Consider the following 21,455-nt stretch of genomic DNA (forward strand, 5'->3'; position numbering starts at 1 on the left):
TTTGTAAGCGAGGGGTCCCGAGTTCGAGCCCTAGAATGACTGCACATTTTTCTTACTCTTTGACATTCGAACAAGTCGTCTGATTGGATAAAATAAAAATAGCAATACTGGAAATCCAAAATATACAGAAGACGAATGTGAATGGGTCGTTCTCAGATCTTCGTTTAGAAGATCAAGTACTTTAGTCAGATTGGTCTGAAACCATACGACCTAGGCTTTTGATATTTGGTATGCTGCATTGTCTAGTAGTCCTCTACCAAAATTGTTCAAAGTATGCCCCTGGGGTTAAAGGAGGCCCCACCCTGGGGCCACTTAGTTATTATGTGAGTTATATAGGAAAAATACTTAAAAAATCATCTGATCCTATTTCCAAGACTGTTTAATTATAATTACCTGATGACCCCAAGTATTATGATGTCACTTGACTGTGACCTTGACCTACTGACCGACTTTCTTGTTTTTTAAGATACAGCCTTGAAATTTTGATGACATACACAGTTTTGCACACAAGTCTTAAAACTGAATTTCATTGATCATGAATGTGACCTACTGACTTTCTTAATATTTTATCATCAGTTTGACATTTGAAACATGTAGCTCATATTACTCAGGTGAGCGATCCAGGGTCATCATGACCCTCTTGTTTGCTGAATTTTCTAAGTATATTCTGAAGTTTTGAAAAATTATGGTTTAATCAAATTCTACATTGTAGATAGAATTTAGATCCGAATGTGCAGAACTACCTTAAAAAGAAATGTTTTTGTCTAATTTTGATTTCAGGTGTTTAATGGTACAGTCTTCAATCTACTACTAATACATGTTTTCATTGGTCATCATGGACTAGTTTCAGGTAAACATTTCTATATTTTTTGCAGGTATTTGATAACTGGAAATTAAAAATTTCTTTCACGTATCATAATGATATTTCAATTTCATTGGTTTTAATATGTTCAGATCTAAAGCCGCACAAGACAGATGCTTTGTTTATATATTTTAAGATCTGGAGCCTAACAAGACATGATTCATTGTCACATAAAACAAATTCATTGTTCATGCATTTTCATATCTGGGGCCACACAAGACAAGATTCAATTTGTTAATGCTACATAAAACAGATACTTTTCTTACATTTTTTCATATCTGGGGCCACACAAGACAAGATTCACATTTTTAATGCCACATAAAACAGATACAGTTTTTATATATTTTCAGATCTGGAGCCACACCAGACAGAGGCTTTGCTTTTCTCCTCCTCTCATGATGGTACAGTTAGAATATGGAGACTAGACAGCATGCAGCTTGTATGTAATATTGGTATATCCCAACTATCTTTTCCAATTTTAACCCTTACTATGCTAAATTTATATAATGAACTTTTCCATCTTCCAATTTGGACAGTACCATTAACTGTTAAAAGGGGTGCTTACCAAAAGGAGACTGACTGGATAGCCAACAGTGCAGATCATGATCAGACTGCACAAATGGGCAGACTGATCATGATCTACACTGGTCACAAACGCAGTCAGTCGTGTCAGCATGGTAAGAGTTGGGGAAAGTATAAACAAGCATGTGGAACAGCATGATTGAAACAAGATTCTCACAATTTAGATATTGTTTCAAGATTACACCGATCATGTAAATGAAAATCATGAATATACAGATATTAATTTATATGGAGTCATTGCAGTTTGATACTGAGATTATGAAATCATGTCCATGTGTCCTGTCCTATTTAACCATTAGTTATATCTCCCACCACACAATGGTGTGGGAGACATTGATTTACTCCTGTCTGTGTGTTTGTCTGTCTGCCACAAAGCTTGTCCGCACTCTAAGTCAAACATTTCTCATCCGATGTTCACCAAACTTCAACAAAATGTGTTTACCAATAAGTCCTTGGCCAGATTCGAAAACTAGCCAAACTGGCCCAGGCACTTTGGAATTATGGCCCTTGGAACATAATTACCGATACAGAGTTGTAGACCGGTTACTCCTACTCCAACTCCAACTCCAACAGATACCAATAGGCTGCAAACAGTATATAAATACAGACTTACTATTCAGATGATTAGGCAGTCGTGGGAGGCATACGCTTTTCTCAAAAGCACCTCTAGTTGGATTTTGAGAGAGCTTCACAGCGATTTGTATGAACCCTTACAGAAGCAAGCCTCTGTGGCGTACATGCTGCGTATTTGCTGTGTATATGCCGCGAACACAGTAGTACGCCAGAGGAGTACATTTTACATACACCGCATGCCGCGTACTATTTCCATGAGTACACAGCATGTACGCAGGAGGTCACTAGTACACTTCAAGTACGCAGCACAGACTCTGAAAATTTAAGGAGTACACTGCATGTACGCAGGAGGGACTTTTACAAGAAAATAGTACACTGCATGTACACCGCAAATACTTTGAAATTTGTGCAGTACACTTCATATACGCGGGAAAGACTTGTACAATTTCTTTTGGCATTTATACTTAGTTTTTTTTTTATAAGTTAAAGTCTGAAGTAAACTTCATATACACGGGAGGGACTTGTTCATTTTCTTTTGGTGTTTATACTTTGAATTTTTTTAAGTAAAAGTCTGAAGTACACTTCATGCAGGAAGGATTTGTACATTTTTTTTTTTTTTTGTAAGCAAGAACTTGATTTCCGAGTAACTTTTATCTTAATAGCATAGAATAGTTCAGATTACCGGTATTCTGAACAATGAAAATTTGCCAAATGTTCATTTGTGAAGCTTACATCTTAGTGATTTCTGAGCTGCACCTTGCATGCAGTGTAAAAATATATTCTTTTTCATTTTGAATTAATCCTGGAGCTTTCTAACTTGGATAATTGAAAAGCCTTATTTGAACTTCGTTGCATTACATTTTGTAATACATGAAATAAGATAATGCCTCAACAGCGCCCGAATAAGAAGAATTAATAGCTCTCACTGTTATTTGAATACTCTTAAGCAAAACACCATTCTATCATGTTTTATAAAGGCTCATTATGTTAACTCATTAAGGCCTCACCAAATTAAAAAGTTGTTCATCGGATTTGCCGCTCGTATATTTTCAGAACATTTTTGGCTAATTGCGCTCGCCCCATTGGAAAAAATCAATCCAAAATTTTTTGGTGCGCTACTTTTTACGGACGTAAAAGTGTATAAAGGCTTATATAATTCCAGTCCTAGATTGTTCTCAGATGGATTTTAATCAAAATAAATACATCGTCATACTACGCACACATCGTCTATAATAAATCATAACACTTCACTTATATTTAGTTGCATTAAAGTTGTTTCCCCTTGATGCAGTTACGCCATTTTCTTCAAATGTTTACCAAATTGCATGCTACAAAAATTGACTATTTCATTGAAAAGTGGATGAAGAAAAGCATACTAATTTATTTGATAACATCAATCTACATAATCTTGGTAAGGGTAAATACTTATTGATGCATGTCACTTATCTTTTTTCTGTTTTTTTCTGTCCAAATGATCAGCATTTGCATACGAAAGTTGGTGGGGTAAGGAATTTACATTATCACAGCAGTTTCGCCACAAGAGTACACAGCATGTATGCAGCAGGAGTACACAGCATGTACGCCACAGGACTCGGGCCAGGAGTACACAGCATGTACACCGCAGGAGTTCACAGAATGTACGCTGCGGGGGTAGTACACCGCAGGCTCATTTGCATGTGAAAAGTGTATGTGCCGCGTACATGCTGCGTACTATTTCCCGCATACTGAATTCCTCCAGCGTACATCCTGTGAACTAAGTAGTCCACAGCATGTACGCAGCAAGTAGTACGCGGCAGAGCTTATTTGCATGTCAAAAGTGTATGTGCGGTGTATATCCTGCGTACTATTTAAAGCCCTTGATTTCAGTACACATCATGTACGCATCATATACGCTGTATGTACACAGCAAGAGTACGCAGCAGGCCTTTTTCTTCTGTAAGGGAAGTGTAGTCATTGATGTGTGGAAGTTTGTTAATTTTTATAAGCCACTGTTGCCTTTCTAAGAAAGGCTTGTTTTTAGATAACACAGTTGTAACAGGTAGGTAAATTAAATCAAAAGCTTCCAATCCATACTTTTGAGAATACCTTCTTTGTAAATGTTTTTATTCACTTCCACATTCTATTTTAAAAAGAAAATCATTGTCTTATCAGGATAAAAGATATGAGACAACATAGGTTCCCCCCCCCCCCCCCCCCCCCCCCCCCCCAAAAAAAAAACAAAAAACAGTCTACTTTTGATTGACACCTGTATTTTGACGTTTAAATATTTGCAGTTCATGAGGCTCGACATTGGAGAAAAGATCTTTTGCATGTCGTTGCTGAGTGATACAGAATTCTATTTCCGCACTGAGAAAGATGTCATGATTTACAACTGTAATCAAGTAAGTATGATAAAACTGACCACAAGTTTTCTTTAGAATAGAAGACATTTTATTTTGAATGTATACATAATAATTGGGTTGTGAGTTAGGCCATGCAAATTTGACAGCAGGCATCTTGGTGAAATCATTTGTCCTCCGTCCTTGATTCATGAGGAAAAATTGGCAGCTACTTGAAAGGAACAGATCACGCAGGTACATAGTTCGGGAGTAATGGTTTGGTTAAATGCCCGCCATTACATAGTTGAAATGCTAATAAAATTAAAAGCAGCTCTAGCAAAAAACACAAAACACAGATAAACTAATAATAAACAGTTGTTAGTAAAGGTGGCCTCTTCAACATCAATGTTTTGTCTGCGGAAACCATACGTGATTCAGGATTACACAGTGAGCGTGTGATTCTTTTGCTCACTTTTTTCATATGCCACTCTTTATGTAGAACCCAAAATTGTAAATTGAGAATATTTTCTGAAGTCATATTTTATTTTTGTACAGTTTTACCAGTTCTTTGCTCCTGTGGAATCGGAGACAAAGAGATTGATGTGTTGTCGAGGAATAGACAGGCCTAACAGAATACTTGCTTCAACCGAGGTACAGTAAAATAACAATTGCACCAGGTCCCAAGGAAATGAGCACAATTCTTGAGATATATAAGGTTTTTTAGCAATCAAAAAGTGGAGATCATATTAAGGCAAACAACTGGGGACTACACAAATGCTTGAGCCATTAATGGGCTTGTGAGTGGGATTTCACTGCACATACGTGCTCATTTACTTTTATCAAGACAGTGATGTGTTAATTGTTCTGTTTACTTTATCATATAGAGGAAAATGAATGTTTTAGAACAAAGTTGGAATTCAGTTTATAAAAAATTTAAGCTGCTTTGTATATAAATATAATTATTATGCATACTGCAGGTATTTTTCAGTTATATTCGGTACACATATCTTCTTGGGCAGTTCTATGCTTCCTTGATTTAACCAGTTTTATAAAGAGTGACTAATATTAGTGACTGTACAATCGTATTTGATTATGTATACATTACCTATTTATACAGTCAGTTTTCACATTTAACCCTTACCCTGCTAAATTTATGAAGTGGACAGATCTATCGTTCTATTTGGGCAATACCATTTGTTGTCGAGCCCACTTGCATTGAGCTGCACTCAGTCGCCACTTTTGGCGGGTCGGTGTGTGTCCGTTTGTACGGTTTTGTCCAGACCATAACTTTGACATGCATGGACCAATCTTGTTTATATTTTGCATGAATGTTTACCTCAATGAGAAGGAGTGTCATGCGTAAACCCCATGTTCCTATCTCAAAGGTCAAGGTCACAGTTGGAGGTTAAAGGTCAAATTGAAGTTTGTCCAGACCATACCTTTGACATGCATGGACCAATCTTGTTGATATTTGGCATGAATGTTTACTTCATTGAGAAGGAGTGTCATGCGCAAACCCTACTTTCCTATCTCAAAGGTCAAGGTCACAGTTGGAGATCAAAGGTCAAATTGGAGTTTGTCTGCAGCATTTCTTCCTTGTGCATGGTGGGATTTTGATGTTATTTGGCATGAATTTTCACCATTATGTGACAGAGTGTGATGTGCAAGAACCAGTTCCCTAGATCTAAGGTCAAGGCTTAGAGGCCAAAGGTCTATAGAAGAATGATATTTTCTGAAGCATGTCTTCTTCATGCATAAGGGGATTTTGATGTAACTTGGCACATCTATTTAACACCATGAAGCAACCTTGTTTTTAGAATTACTTCCTTTATTGTTACTAAAAATAACATGTATTGTAACTTTTATTACTGGCCATGGGGAAAAACTGAGACCACTTTTCTGTGGTACAACATACATGTTACATCCAATTTTTAGGTGTATTTTTGACCTATCTCAACCTGGTAAAGAGTTTTGTGTGGACTTGTATTATATAGATTTTTTTTTATATTTGGTCAAAAAAATTCCATATGCAAATAAAGGTGCTAGAGTAAAGCAGTTCTGACACCACCAAATAGTATAATAAATGTTACTTTTTTAGACAACTGGCGGGCTCGACATTCTGCCCGTGGGCATGCAGAATGTATTTCTAGTTATTCGAAGGGGTGTTCACTGAAAATTTACAGCCTGAATAGCGAACAGATGTGCAGGCTCATCTTAGTCTGCACTGGTTGCAAAGGCAGAATCACTTGTTGCTAGCAGGCTAACGTTTAAATAAACAATATTTATATTTTACCCCAGGATGGTAGTGTGCGGCTGTTCTCACCAATTACAGGTCTGACCTTGACAGTCATTTATCCAATGCCGTCCTTCCAGGTAAATACTTGAAGTATATTATGTGTCAATCTAAAAACCTTTTCTTTTACATCAAAAAGCTCAATTTCATTTTTCCATTTTTTAAAGAGAAATTACAGAACTTTTTTAAGTGTTTCTGTGTAAGATTAAATATCTTTCACTGAGTGAACATTGGATGCAATACTTTCATGTGTGAAAATATAAGATCTAGAGTTCATGACGAGGGCTTAGAGTGAAACTGGTCTATCTGCATCTGTATATAGAAATAAAAGCAGATAAGCCAGTTTTGCTCTAAGCCCTCGATGAGTGAAAGATTTCTGGTTTTGCAGCAAAACAGTTTCCTACTATTTCAAAGATTTAAATGATTTTAACCTTTTTTTTCACTGTGGAATTACCAGGCATATTTTACTTTAATATTTCGGTACTTCACTGAAAATTATTTAATAAATATTTGTCCAGATTAAGAAACTTTCTTTGCTTCTGTTCTGGTAGCTTTTTTCATATCAACATCCCTGCTTCCAACTTTTCAATGCATGGATGAATTCATTTTCAGGTGTTAATGTCATTTGCCTATGACATACATCAAGACAGATTACATACAGTTCTAACAGGTGGCAAAGGTAACAAACATGTTTTTTACACGGTTTTCCTTTATTTGCTTGAAACTTTCCTATTAAAGTTTACTGTTATATTTACATTGCCTTGGCGATCATAGTAGTGTACCTGTATGACCAATGAATTTGCATGGCTATGATATCTCTTAATAGTGGAATGCAGCAATTACTTAACATCTTACTACGGTGCATTGTTTTCTTTCTCTTTATCTATCATAAACTTCGGTATGCAACTATTTCACAAGTATCTATTCTTTCTTCTCTCGTTCTGTCTCTCATTTGTTATGATGCCATTCTTTCATCTCTTTTTCTATCTCGCATTTGTTTTGATGCCATTTTTTCATCTCTCTCTCTTTCTCGCATTTGTTATTTTGCCATTCTTTCATTTCTTTTTCTATGTTATTTGTTACAATGCCATTCTTATATCTCCATTTCTAATTCTCATTTGTTACGATGCATTTCTTTCATCTTTCTTTTTATCTCTCATTTGTTACGATGCCATTCTTTCATGTCTTTTTCTTTTTATACGCCCGTTTGAAAAACGGGATGTATTACGGGAACGCCCCTGGCGGGCGGATGGAAGGATGGGTGGGCGGGCGGATGTAAGGATGGGTGGGCGGCGTCCACAGACTTTGTTCGGAGCATATCTTCTTCATGCATGGAGGGATTTTGATGAAACTTGGCACAGTTGTTCACCATCATGAGATGGAGTGTCCTGTGCAAGAACCAGGTCCCTAGGTATAAGGTCAAGGTCAGCTTAGAGGTCAAAGGTCAAATTCAAGAATGACTGTCCAGAGCATATCTTCTTCATGCATGGAGGGATTTTGATGAAACATGGCACAATTGTTCACCATTATGAGACGGAGTGTCGTGAGCAAGAACCAGGTCCCTAGGTCTAAGGTCAAGGTCACACTTAGAGGTCAAAGGATACAAGAATGAAAACTTTGTCCGGAGCATAAATTTCTTCTTCATGCATGGAGGGATTTTGATATAACTTGGCACAAATGTTCACCACCACAAGACAGAGTGTCTTGCGCAAGGACCAGGTCCCTAGGACTAAGGTCAAGGTCACACTTAGAGGCCAAAGGTCAGATAAAAGAATGACTTTGTACGAAGCATTTCTTCTTCATGCATGGAGGGATTTTGATGTAACTTGGCACAATTGTACACCATCCTGAGACGAAGTGTCATGTGCAGGTTCCTTCTTTAGAATTACTTCCTTTTGTTTTTACTATAAATAGCTTATAATTATTGTAATTTTTTCATTACTAGTTGTAGGGAAACATCAAGACCACTTTTCTGTAGTACAACATGCATGTTACATCCATTTTTGAGGTGTATTTTGACCAATCTCTACCTAGTAAGGATTTTTGTGTGGACTTACAATTTTTTTTTGGATTTTTTTTTTTTTTTAAAGATTAACTTCCCTTAGTTCCTTAGTTGTTACTATAAATAACTTATAGCGAAGCGACGAAAATCGGGATCGAATCCCACTACGGTAACATACGAGGGTATCCAAACAACACATACTATCCAAATAAAAAAATGTGGAGTTCCGGTTTAGACCATGGGCGTGCGACGACCCCGATGAAATTCGGGATATCACGGTGTTCGTTAATATTAATAAGCATCCGTCAGATCAGTAGGCGAAACGCAATATCCGCACAATAAGATGTCTGCGACCCGAAAGAATATTCAAAGTAAGCTGTTAATTTTGTTGCGTCAGAAGCTAATCAGCCGGTAACGTGACTACACTGATATAATTTGTGATACAAATATGCTTTATTCAGTACTGAGTAGCAGTTTTTAAACGGCGACATTTTGAACATTTTTATATTTAGAGTGAGAGTGGATACACGTGACGTTACACTGGCGCCGACATTTTGAAAATTTGAGGAAACAAAAATATTCTCCAACGAGTTTTTCAGCTCGGGGAATGAGAGAATAGATTCACCTTTGTGTCGCTTTTCAGATCGTATTTTAATTCCTTTCCGGTACTTTAGTTTCTTTGAACTTCTCTGTTACTAAGCCTATATCAGATATTGAATTTTTAAAATTAAGAAATCCGTGATTTTACTTGCGTTACTTGCAGGCATGACTGATTAATGGAATTATTTTACTTTTATATAGAATATGGACGGCACTCCAGTACAACACGTGCATGGTTGGACCTGTTGACATTTTTAGAAACGTGAGTAACTAACTTTCCATTGTATAATGTAAACAAACACCCCACCCATAAAAAGCATAGAAATTCCTTATTTTTTACATTTTTATTTATTCATCAATTTGAAATGGGCCTTTTAGATTATTGTTTCTTAAGGCTGACTGCATGTATACACAGTAATTAAGTTGAGCTTATGATTCTGCCGATAAGCTGTGCTCGGCCTAGCTTAAGATCTTCAGCGCTCTCGGTTTATCCCCTTACAGAAGAAAAAGGCCTGCTGCGTACTCTTGCTGTGTACATACAGCGTATATGATGCGTACATGATGTGTACTGAAATCAATAGTACGCAGGATATACACCGCACATACACCGATAGTACGTTTATAGTACACTTTTGACATGCAAATGAGCTCTGCCGCGTACTACTTGCTGCGTACATGCTGTGGACTACATAGTACACAGGATGTACGCTGGAGGAATTTAGTATGCGAGAAATAGTACGCAGCATGTACGCGGCACATACACTTTTCACATGCAAATGAGTCTGCGGTGTACTACCCCTGCGGCGTACGTGCTGTGTACTCCTGCGGCGTACATGCTGTGTACTCCTGGCCCGAGTCCTGCGGCGTACATGCTGTGTACTCCTGCTGCATACATGCTGTGTACTCTTGTGGCGAAACTGCTGTGATAATGTAAATTCCTTACCCCACCAACTTTCGTATGCAAATGCTGATCATTTGGACAGAAAAAAACAGAAAAAAGATAAGTGACATGCATCAATAAGTATTTACCCTTACCAAAATAATGTAGATTGATGTTATCAAATAAATTAGTTTGCTTTTCTCCATCCACTTTTCAATGAAATAAATCAATTTTTGTAGCATGTAATTTGGTAAACATTTGAAGAAAATGGCCTAACTGCATCAAGGGGAAACAACTTTAATGCAGCTAAATATAAGTGTTATGATTTATTATAGACGATGTGTGCGTAGTATGTATTTATTTTGATTAAAATCCATCTGAGAACAATCTAGGACTGGAATTATATAAGCATTTATACACTTTTACGTCCGTAAAAAGTAGCGCACCAAAAAATTTTGGATTGATTTTTTCCAATGGGGCGAGCGCAATTAGCCAAACACGTTCTGAAAATATACGAGCGGCAAATCCGATGAACAACTTTTTAATTTGGTGAGGCCTTAATGAGTTAACATAATGAGCATTAAAGCCTTTATAAAACATGATAGAATGGTGTTTTGCTTAAGAGTATTCAAATAACAGTGAGAGCTATTAATTCTTCTCATTTGGGCACTGTTGAGGCATTATCTTGGTAATTATTTCATGTATTACAAAATGTAATGCAACGAAGTTCAAATAAGGCTTTTCAATTATCCAAGTTAGAAAGCTCCAGGATTAATTCAAAATGAAAAAGAATATATTTTTACACTGCATACAAGGTGCAGCTCAGAAATCACTAAGATGTAAGCTTCACAAATGAACATTGCAAATAGTTTGGCAAATTTTTATTGTTCAGAATACCGGTAATCTGAACTATTCTATGCTATTAAGATAAAAGTTACTCGGAAATCAAGTTCTTGCTTCCAAAAAAAAAAAAATGTACAAATCCTTCCTGCATGAAGTCCCTCCCGCGTATATGAAGTTTACTTCAGACTTTAACTTATAAAAAAAAAACTAAGTATAAATGCCAAAAGAAATTATACAAGTCTTTCCCGCGTATATGAAGTGTACTGCACAAATTTCAAAGTATCTGCGGTGTACATGCAGTGTACTATTTTCTTGTACAAGTCCCTGCTGCGTACATGCAGTGTACTCCTTAAATTTTCAGAGTCTGTGCTGCGTACTTGAAGTGTACTAGTGACCTCCTGCGTACATGCTGTGTACTCGTCGAAATAGTACGCGGCATGTACGCGACATGCGGTGTATGTAAAATGTACTCCTCTGGCGTACTACTGTGTTCGCGGCATATACACAGCAAATACGCAGCATGTACGCCACAGAGGCTTGCTTCTGTAAGGGATACTGGATTTGGACGGGAAGCCGCAACTATGAAGAAAAACAAAATATAAAAAAGCGGCATTTAGAGTTTTGGAAGCCAGGATTATGCTCGGCCTAAATATAGGGAATCGGATCAGCTTCTACAAAGAGCTATAAAATAAACAGATCGGCAAATTGAGAGGCATATAGAGCAAATCTTGCCAACATCCTGTGACAAATGAATGAGATCTCGTTGTAAGCATCTGTTGATCATGATTGATCAAGTCAGCAAACGCTTTGAAATAAGGTTATTTTGAGTTTCGGATCATTTGTTTATCATGATAATGGTGCATTTTTAATGTTATTAGTATTTACAGTACTACTACAGGAGGAAGGAATGAATTTATGATTGAAAGTCTGAGAAATCAACAGTTTTCGTTTGAAACCGGACACAAACTGGTTTATTACGTGCCGGGCGTACCACCAGTTTTATACTTCAGTAAGCGTCTGTTGATTTGATTATGATTGATCAAGTTGGCAAACGCTTTGAAATAAGATAACACGCTAACACGAGATGACGCGGGATTATCCCAAGTTGCCATTCTGTGTATTTTATAGTTCTTTGGCTTATAGAAAAAAATATAGATTTTAAACAGGCTGGTAACATTGCCTGATCAGGCTTTCAACATAAAAACTAACATTTTTTTAAAAATAGTAAAGATATTTCTTTCAAACTTGGTTCATCTGTTCATATGACACAAATTAAAATAAAAATAACTTGGTTGCCTGCAGTTTTGGTAGAATTATTTCCCCTTTTCAGATTTTTATGACGCATAATTTTTGAAGTCCAAAAAAATTATGTGTTAATGCATTACATTATTCTATTGGCGTTTGTTTCGTATATTCCACACTCATTTGACACCGTGCAAATTGTCAACAGTTGGGATAGCGTTGATAAGCGCAACTTGGCGCAGACATGCCATTTGGCTCGATCTTTCTTTGGAATATATGTAATACTGTTTACATGTCGTACTGATACAACCACATTTTAAAATAAATTTGTATTGATACGTCCACATTTTAAAATAAAGTCATATCTGATCCCTAACAAGTTCGTAATTACAAAAATACAGCCCTTATCTGGAGTTCTGAAGCATGCTCGATTAGTTGGTCAGAATTATGAAGGAATTGAATTCAAACTGTTCCATAAATGCAAGAGTTTAAGAGTTAGTCAGAACCATAATCATGCAGAAGATGTAATTACTTTCACAAATCACAGGGCTCAAATTTTGGACTCGCTAAATGCAAGTCAATTTCATGGAATGCAAGTTAAGATAAAAATTTCACACAATTTATTTTGCAAATACAAATAATAGTCAAAATTGTTGCGGTTTTTGTTAATGTTTGTAGATTCGCTTTCATTTGAGGATAACAGAAAACACAACATCTTTTTTGTTTAGCCATTTTTTGTTGAATGGATTACTGATTATAAAGAAATGTAGAGGTCTATCTTATAATTAAATCTAGAACGCAGGCAATCTTACTAATTCGTACATGTATACAGTTGAATCGCTATTTATAATATTAGGTACGAAAATTTGCCTTGCCGTAGTTTCAGCCAGTAGTTAAGTTACGCCATCAGTGATGCGTTCCGAATTACTTTGAAGGTCATTTTGAGTTATAACGCACAAAATTATGCGCCAAGGAAAACTGTGCAAGCACCCTTGCAAAAATGCAGTTGAAAATCCAAGGAATTCTTTGAAAATTCATTGGAAATCATTGCAGTAAAGTTCAAGGAATTTCTAAGAATTCTTTGCAAAAGTTTGGAAAGGTTTGATGGAAAAACATTGCTGGTATTGGCACAAAATTCCAATGAATTCCTATGAATTCCAATGAAATTTGTGATGAAAATCCAAACAATTTCAAAGAATTGCAACCTAGAAAAAGATAGGAAATCTTTGGAATTTCAATAAGGCCTGGCAATGAGGAAAAGATTGCAATTCATTGAAATTTTTACTATTGTACCTAAACAGATACAATATTAACTATGGAAAACTTTAGAATACCTTGAAATTCTAAAGAAATTCCAAGAAATCAAAAGAAAAAAAAATAATATCGTTATAAAATTATTTTAATATAATATAAATAATAATTTTAATTATTAATAATATTGAGACAGATCTGGGCTTCACAAAACACAAAAAGCATAAAATTCAAAAGGGAATAACACATGTGTCAGCAGCTTTTACATCTGTGGTTAAGAATAATAAAAATTCACTTAGCTTAAACTTAAAAATTAAACTAAAAGATATATTAAATATAAAAATTATTTGATAGAAAGTTATGAATACAACAAAATCATTTTTGAAGTATTGTAGGCTCAATATAAGGTGGCATCAGAATGTCTCTTTGCTTTTCCAAAACCATCACCAGGGTCAGGAACTTCATTCCAGCCATTTCTGAAAATGATATAACATATAATATAGAAACAAATTATATTATTAATTGTGATTAAAATATAATTTTAGACAATACAATATTACCTAGTATAATAGTATGTGAAATGAAAACTCTAAAGCCAGTTTTAATTTGTAGTTACCATTCTACATGTATAAAAACCATTTAATTATTTATTGGACACTGAAATGAAAATATTGAGAGCACCGCCTGAGAGAACTGTCCCTCATCTGTGTAAGTGCTTGACCATACAATATACAAGTTTTTTTTAATCAGACAAGCTTAAAAAGAAATCTTAGAACTTAGTACTGACAAAAAATTAATGTCATAAAATGTTGGTGTAATGATCAACCTGTCAGTCACTCAGTGTGACGTTAACCCCAACAAAATAAATAAATTATCAACCTTTTATAGTAATTTGTATAGTATAAGTGTTTGCAAATTTTAACTTACAATTTAATATTCTGTAATTTATGTTTGATGGGATTTCTGTCTATGATCTCACATCGTCCTGTAGCATAGTCACTGAAGCCATCTGATTTCTCTGACTACATCAATTCATACATATGTGTTGAAGGCATACTTCTAATAACTAAATATGTACACTCTTTCATCTGAAAATGTTTAGACTCTGTTGTAAGTCTGAGGTTCAACGTGATTTATCTATCATTTTAGTACTTATTACAAGAAATAAATTATTGAAAAATGCAATAATTAAGTATTAAATAAACTTAACTGTTGCTTCAGAAGCATAATTATCTATCATTAACATATACCTGAAAAAGTTACCTGTAAGTGTAACCAGGTGAAAGTTCAATCTACTGAGATGAATACAGTTCCTGTTTCAGTCTATTAATTATAGACCTGTGACATATAGCTTTAAAACTTACATTTTACATAAGAAAGTTTGATGTTCTTACCTGATATCCCTCTAAAAACATTTTAGAGTTTCAAGTTAGCTTTATTCCATTTGCCTCCAACAACATGAACAAAGAACTTTCTGTTTACATTCAAATTTTTGTATTCATGAGCGATTTTCTTTGGTACAATATAGTTACTGAAAGGAATATCTAGAATGTTCTTAAAATATATATGTATACAGTTCATGTGAGAATTTATCCATTTATTTGCTCACAGAATTTGCAAAGATTACAGAAAAAAACAAACAAGCAGAAATATTGGGATTATTTTTGGGGGCACAGGTGTAAAACGGCTTCAGAAGCCTGTATTTTCATTGGTCGTTATCTTGATCAGAATGTCCAGGTGTTATCAGCTATCTCTGTGTGTTAACACATCAGTATACATTGAACAGCAGTATATAAATGACTGTAAAAGCTGGATAATTAATCATGCCAATCATCAAAGGACTAGATTTATTCAGTTATGATGATGTAACATTATAAGCATAATTTCATTAACAATTTGTTGGATTCATGACATGACTTTTAATGCCTATTATCTGATGCTATTGTCTGAGGTGTTCAATAACCAAGAAATAAATAGCTTATATAATGGGACATAATTTTATTATTTTCAATGATATATCTTGTTACATCAATTAATAAAATGATAGAATTCTAATTTACATCCTTTTAATACACAAAATGAAAACATTGACTTAAATTTGCTGGTTTCGTTTCAATTAATTTGGATACCTATATGACCATTAAACTAAGAAAAGTAATTACAGTTGGAATTAAAACTTGCTTGTAAAATAATTGCAAAAGTGTGGACTTTGCCTTTTTGAAAGAATTTATAAGCTAAAACTAAAGTCCAAGTTATTCCAATATTTTCCAAATGCTAGAAACTCATAACACAAAAGTCCAAGGATTTCCAAAGACATTGAAATCTGATTTGAGGGAGCAAAATATAAGTCCAAAGTAATCCATAGTTTTCTGCTTTGGAAAACAATGGATTTGTTTGGATTATTTTTTTCAAAGTTTTCCATAGTATTCCAAAAGTATAATCCAAACAAATCTTAAGATTTTCAATGAATTCTTTGCTGCAATTTAAATTAAAAAATCTTACTTGGAAAACTTTGCATTATCTTAAGAAATCTAAGGAATTCTTTGAAATGAGGAAAACATTGGAATTGTTTTTGCAGGGGTAATAAATATTGATGTTCTAGCATGATTTTTTAGGATATTCTAACATTCTTAATTGAAAGTCTAAATTTGCAAGTAGATTTCAGATTAAGCAACAAGAAAAAAAAAGTTACAGTCATGCGAAAATTTGCAGTACGTTGGTCAAAAAAGTTAAATTTGAGCTCTGCAAATGCAAACTGAAGCCGCTCGCGTCACTTTTTGGTCTGATGCATTCAGTTCCTGTTCTCCTAGGAATCCCCAGTCGAGCATGTCCCAAACAATACATGATGAAGTATTTTGAGGGTATGAGCTAGACCAGTTGTTTTATGGTTCAAAATTCAGCTTTAAGTTCAGGCATGTAAAGTTGGTGTCAGGCTTGGAAAATTTTCTATCTGGTTGCCAGCATGGGTTAGTTGAAATCTGAATTGTGTATACTGCACACATACTCAAATACGTTTAAAGTTATACGTTTATGAATCATGACCGCCAGATACCAATAAACAATTGTAGCATTTTGTCGGCTCCTGTGTTCATACTAAACTGAGGAAGGCAGAACAGATTCTTCTAGCTGCTTTACCAGTCTGTTTTTGCCTTTTAATGATACCGAGCAAAGTGAAGGTCATTGACCACCAAGTCAAAAAGGTACCTGGGTTAAAGTAATGTTTGGCTGTTCTGGCTGGTCAGTTGTGTAAACAAACCTACTCATACAGTGACTTTTCTTTTTTCAAAACTGAAATTTTTAACCGCATTTACTTCGTTTCATTATACATTTTGACAAAATCTGCTACTGTTTTATTTTCATTAAAAAAAGTTTTATTTAACAAATTTCTCCCGCCATGCCAATGATATAATTGGGGTCATCTTATTGGCATGAAAATTGAAAAACTGCGAAAAGGATGTTAGCTCTTAGACCTTTGAAATTTAAAAACAGCTGGTTGTCCATGTTTTCTTAATTTGCTCACTTTTCACTATTTTCAGGCATCTTGGTCTGTTATACAGAGTATTGTTGTACTGCTCCAAAGTGCTTGTTGACAGACTGGAACCACTTGCTTGCGTCTCATAAGGTATTTCTATCTTTCTGTTTATTATATAGTTGCAGCTGTGGGAAGCAGTTTCAATCATTCAAAAAGCATGATATACTGTATAAAAATTAATATTTGTGTGAACAGATTTTTGCGATTGAGTCAGTGCATAGAATCAAATACCAAGGAACATTAGGCGTAAAAAAAAATTGTCTGTTTCCTGTATCCTGACCTACCATAAATTTTGGCCCGACCTAAATGGACGGTTCCGTCTCGCCTTGTCTTTGAGAACATTTTTTTCAACTTTTTGACAAAAAGTTGCAATTCTGCACTTTTTATGCTTTAAACATGGACAGTGATGTTATAAATCAACTTACTGATGCTCTAGAGGCATAACCCCCATATTTGTATTCATTTTTTGACACAAAAATAATTTCCAAAAAGTCTCCCTAAAAATAATTTAAAAAAATCCAAAGAAGTTTTTCCGAGCATGTTACCAGAAACAATTTTTTTTTAGACCTTAGTAAAGACTCCATTTCATTTTCTTGATGATAAAGCATTTCTGGACAAAATCATAAATTTCATACATGTATGCAAATTTAAACAATTATTAGCTCGATCACCTGTCACAGTGTGACAACATGATTGATGTCCGTCATGTGCCAACAATTTGTAAAAAATTTTAGTTCAGAACCACTGGCAGATTTACACCAAACTTCACAGAATGATCATGGGTGGTCCTCTTTCAAATTACCCAAAGAATTTAATTCCATATACAACTCACCAAAAGAAAAACTTTGAAAATGATTTCTTGTCCTTATTGACAGAGGCCTATATTCGGCCACTTCCCAATCCAAAAATATTTGCATTTTTGCTCAACATCCCAAAATGCAAGGTAACATTTCCCAAAAATCAGATCAACAAATGGTTTAATTTTATTTACATTTTAGTGTTACCAGAGGAAGCGGTTCTCAGATATTGATTTTTTAGCTCACCTGTCACAAAGTGACAAGGTGAGCTTTTGTGATAGCGCGGCGTCAGTCGTCCATCCGTGCATCGGTAAACTTTTGCTTGTGACCACTCTGTAGGTCACATTTTTCATGAGATCTTTATGAAGTTGGTTGGGGTCCTCTTTTTATCAATTTACAATATTTGATTTCTGTATTACAGGTTCACTATCTTGAGAGCAGGCAGCTACAAAATGGAAGGTCAACAAATCCAGTATACTTGAAAAGCAAGAAGAAACACCAGAAAATATAAAAAGACAGAAGAACAAGGGAACTTTAATAAAAAAAAACTTTTAAGGATAGGAATTCAGGATTTATTTAGAAACTAAATTTATTTTAGAACAGCAGTGTTTGACTAAGCTCTGTTACTTTAAGAGATAATGTATTATCACATTGGTTTTGTTATGTCGAGCCGCTTGCGAAGCGAAGACATAGTTGTCCAAATGTCTATTCGGTGTATGTGTGCGTGGTTCCCGTCCGGATTTGTATGTCCGGACCATAATTTGGACAGCATGGAGCAATCTTGTTTATATATGGTATGAATGTTAACCTCAGTGAGACGGAGTGTCATGTGCAAGCCCCAGGTTCCTATCTCAAAGGTCAAGATCACACTTACAGGTCAAAGGTCAAATTCAAAAATGACTTTGTCCGGAGCATTTCTTCTTCATTGCATGGAGGGATTTTGATGTAACTTGGCACAATTGTTCACCATCATGAGATGGAGTGTCATGCGCAAGAACCAGGTCCTAGGTCTAAGGTCAAGTCCGCACTTAGAGGTCAAAGGATACAAGAATGACAACTTGTCTGGAGCATTTCTTCTTCATGCATGGAGGGACTTGATGTAACTTGGCACAAATGTTCACCACCATGAGACGGAGTGCCCATGCGGAAGAACCAGGTCCCTAGGTCTAAGGTCAAGATCACACTTGGAGGTCAAAAGTCAGATACAAGAATACTTGTCTGGAGCATTTCTTTTGATACATAGAGGGATTGTGATGTAACTTGGCACAATTGTTCACCATCATGAGACTGGCGTGTCATGCGAAGAACCAGGTCCCTAGGTCTAAGTCAAGGTCACACTTAGAGGTCAAAGGTACAAGAATGACAACTTTGTCTGGAGCATTTCTTCTTCATGCATGGAGGGACTTTGATGTAACTTGGCACAAATGTTCACCACCATGAGATGGAGTGTCATGCGGAAGAACCAGGTCCCTAGGTCTAAGGTCAAGATCACACTTGGAGGTCAAAAGTCAGATACAAGAATTACTTTGTCTGGAGCATTTCTTTTTGATACATAGAGGGATTTTGATGTAACTTGGCACAATTGTTCACCATCATGAGATGGAGTGTCAAGCGCAAGAACCAGGTCCTAGTGTCTAGGTCAAGGTCCACTTAGAGGTCAAAGGATACAAGAATGACAACTTTGTCCGGAGCATTTCTTCTTCATGCATGGAGGGACTTTGATGTAACTTGGCACAAATGTTCACCACCATGAGACAGAGTGTCATGCGGAAGAACCAGGTCCCTAGGTCTAAGGTCAAGATCACACTTGGAGGTCAAAAGTCAGATACAAGAATTACTTTGTCTGGAGCATTTCTTTTTGATACATAGAGGGATTTTGATGTAACTTGGCACAATTGTTCACCATCATGAGATGGAGTGTCTTGCGCAAGAACCAGGTCCCTAGGTCTAAGGTCAAGGTCACACTTAGAGGTCAAAGGATACAAGAATGACAACTTTGTCTGGAGCATTTACTCTTCATGCATGGAGGGACTTTGATGTAACTTGGCACAAATGTTCACCACCATGAGACGGAGTGTCATGCGGAAGAACCAGTGTCCCTAGTCTAAGGTCAAGATCACACTTGGAGGTCAAAAGTCAGATACAAGAATTACTTTGTCTGGAGCATTTCTTTTATGATACATAGAGGGATTTGATGTAACTTGGCACAATTGTTCATCATCATGCGACGGAGTGTCATGCATAAGATCCTAGAATTACTTCCTTTGTTGTTACTATAAATAGCTTACATTTGTCACTTTTTTATTACTGGTCATAGGGAAAAATCAAGACCACTTTTCTGAAGTACAACATGCATGTTACATCAAATTTCCAGGTGTATTTTGACCTATCTCTGCTGGTGCGGATTTTTGTGTGGACTTAGAATTTTTTTTATATTTTTTTTTTTAATTTTTTTTTTAATTTTACGTTCCTTTGTTGTTACTGTAAATAACTTATATTGTAACTTTTTGCAATCTCTTTATTTGGCATAAATGTTTGCCTCAATGAGACAAGGGTGTCATGCACAACTCCCAGTCCATTGACAGCTATAGGGCTTGACATATTGCCCATGGGCATCTAGTTTCTCATATTTTTCATGAGTATTTATAAAGAGAATGTACTGTTATAACCCCCATGTAGTAAGCTTGTCTGTTTTCAGTCAGTAGGTTTTCATGGCTTCCAGATGATAACTCATGAAAAGCTTGACCGATTTAAATATTTTTTTTGGTACATAGTTACAGGTCAAGTTTGACTTTGGGGTCAGTAGGTCAAGGTCAAGATAACTTGCAAACACTTTGGCCTGGGATCATAGCTTTTGTAACACAGGTGTATATGATAAAAAACAGGTTGTTTGAATTGAGGTCAATAGATCAAAGGTCAAGGTCACAGTGACCTTGAACAGTTGAACCGTTTCCGAATGATAACTTAGACCTTGAGCTAGGATGATAAAGTTTGGTACACAGGTGTCACATCATGAAATACAGGTCAAGTTTTACTTTGAGGCCATAGGTCAAGGTCACATAAGGCAAAACAGAGAAATGTTTTTCAGATTATAACTTGAGAATGCTTGATCATGGATCATGAAAATTGTTAGGGAGGTTGATTATGACCAGCAGGTGGTCCCTAATGATGTTGAGGTCAGTAGGTCACAGGTCAAGGTCACACTGACCCAGTTCTTTAAAATGATGCACGGAGGGGCACCTGGGGGTCTTCCTCCACCATTAAAACTGGAAAGTCGCCATATGACCTATCCTGTGTCGGTGTGATGTTAAGTTCAACAAAATAAATAACGGTTCTTTAAAATGGTTTTTTGGACAATAACTTCAGGATGCTTGGGATGAGAAACACAAAATTTAGTACAAGGTTGGTCTTGACCACAGATTACTGTATTGATTTAGAGTTCCAAAGGTCAGGATGACCCGAACATTAAACCTTTTCCATACAACAACTTGAGAACACTTGGGCGGAGATCATGAAACTATAGAGATTGAATTTGAGGTCATTAGGTCATAACTCAAGAAAATGCTGCTTTGATATTGGCTTAGTTCTGCGATAAGGCCATAATGTAGGGGTAAAAATTCGTCACTCTTGTGACAACTCTATGTTAGCTCACCTGAGCACAAAGTGCTCAAGGTGAGCTT

General features: G+C 35.8%; 1 protein-coding gene across 11 annotated transcripts in view; it reads left to right on the plus strand.

Moving 5' to 3' along the window:
- LOC123538280 (uncharacterized) overlaps positions 1–21,455 on the plus strand; it is a 196,310-nt gene that overhangs the window by 15,309 nt on the left and 159,546 nt on the right. For all 11 annotated transcript variants that reach the window (XM_053530386.1, XM_053530383.1, XM_053530378.1 and 8 more), the window contains exons 11-16: positions 781–850; positions 1,213–1,301; positions 4,291–4,398; positions 4,891–4,986; positions 6,634–6,708; positions 7,241–7,307. In XM_053530386.1, the coding sequence (XP_053386361.1) occupies positions 781–850; positions 1,213–1,301; positions 4,291–4,398; positions 4,891–4,986; positions 6,634–6,708; positions 7,241–7,307 (505 nt within the window). The remainder of the gene's footprint in view (positions 1–780; positions 851–1,212; positions 1,302–4,290; positions 4,399–4,890; positions 4,987–6,633; positions 6,709–7,240; positions 7,308–21,455) is intronic.

Source organism: Mercenaria mercenaria, chromosome 18, assembly GCF_021730395.1.
Source record: "Mercenaria mercenaria strain notata chromosome 18, MADL_Memer_1, whole genome shotgun sequence".
NCBI lineage: Eukaryota > Metazoa > Mollusca > Bivalvia > Venerida > Veneridae > Mercenaria > Mercenaria mercenaria.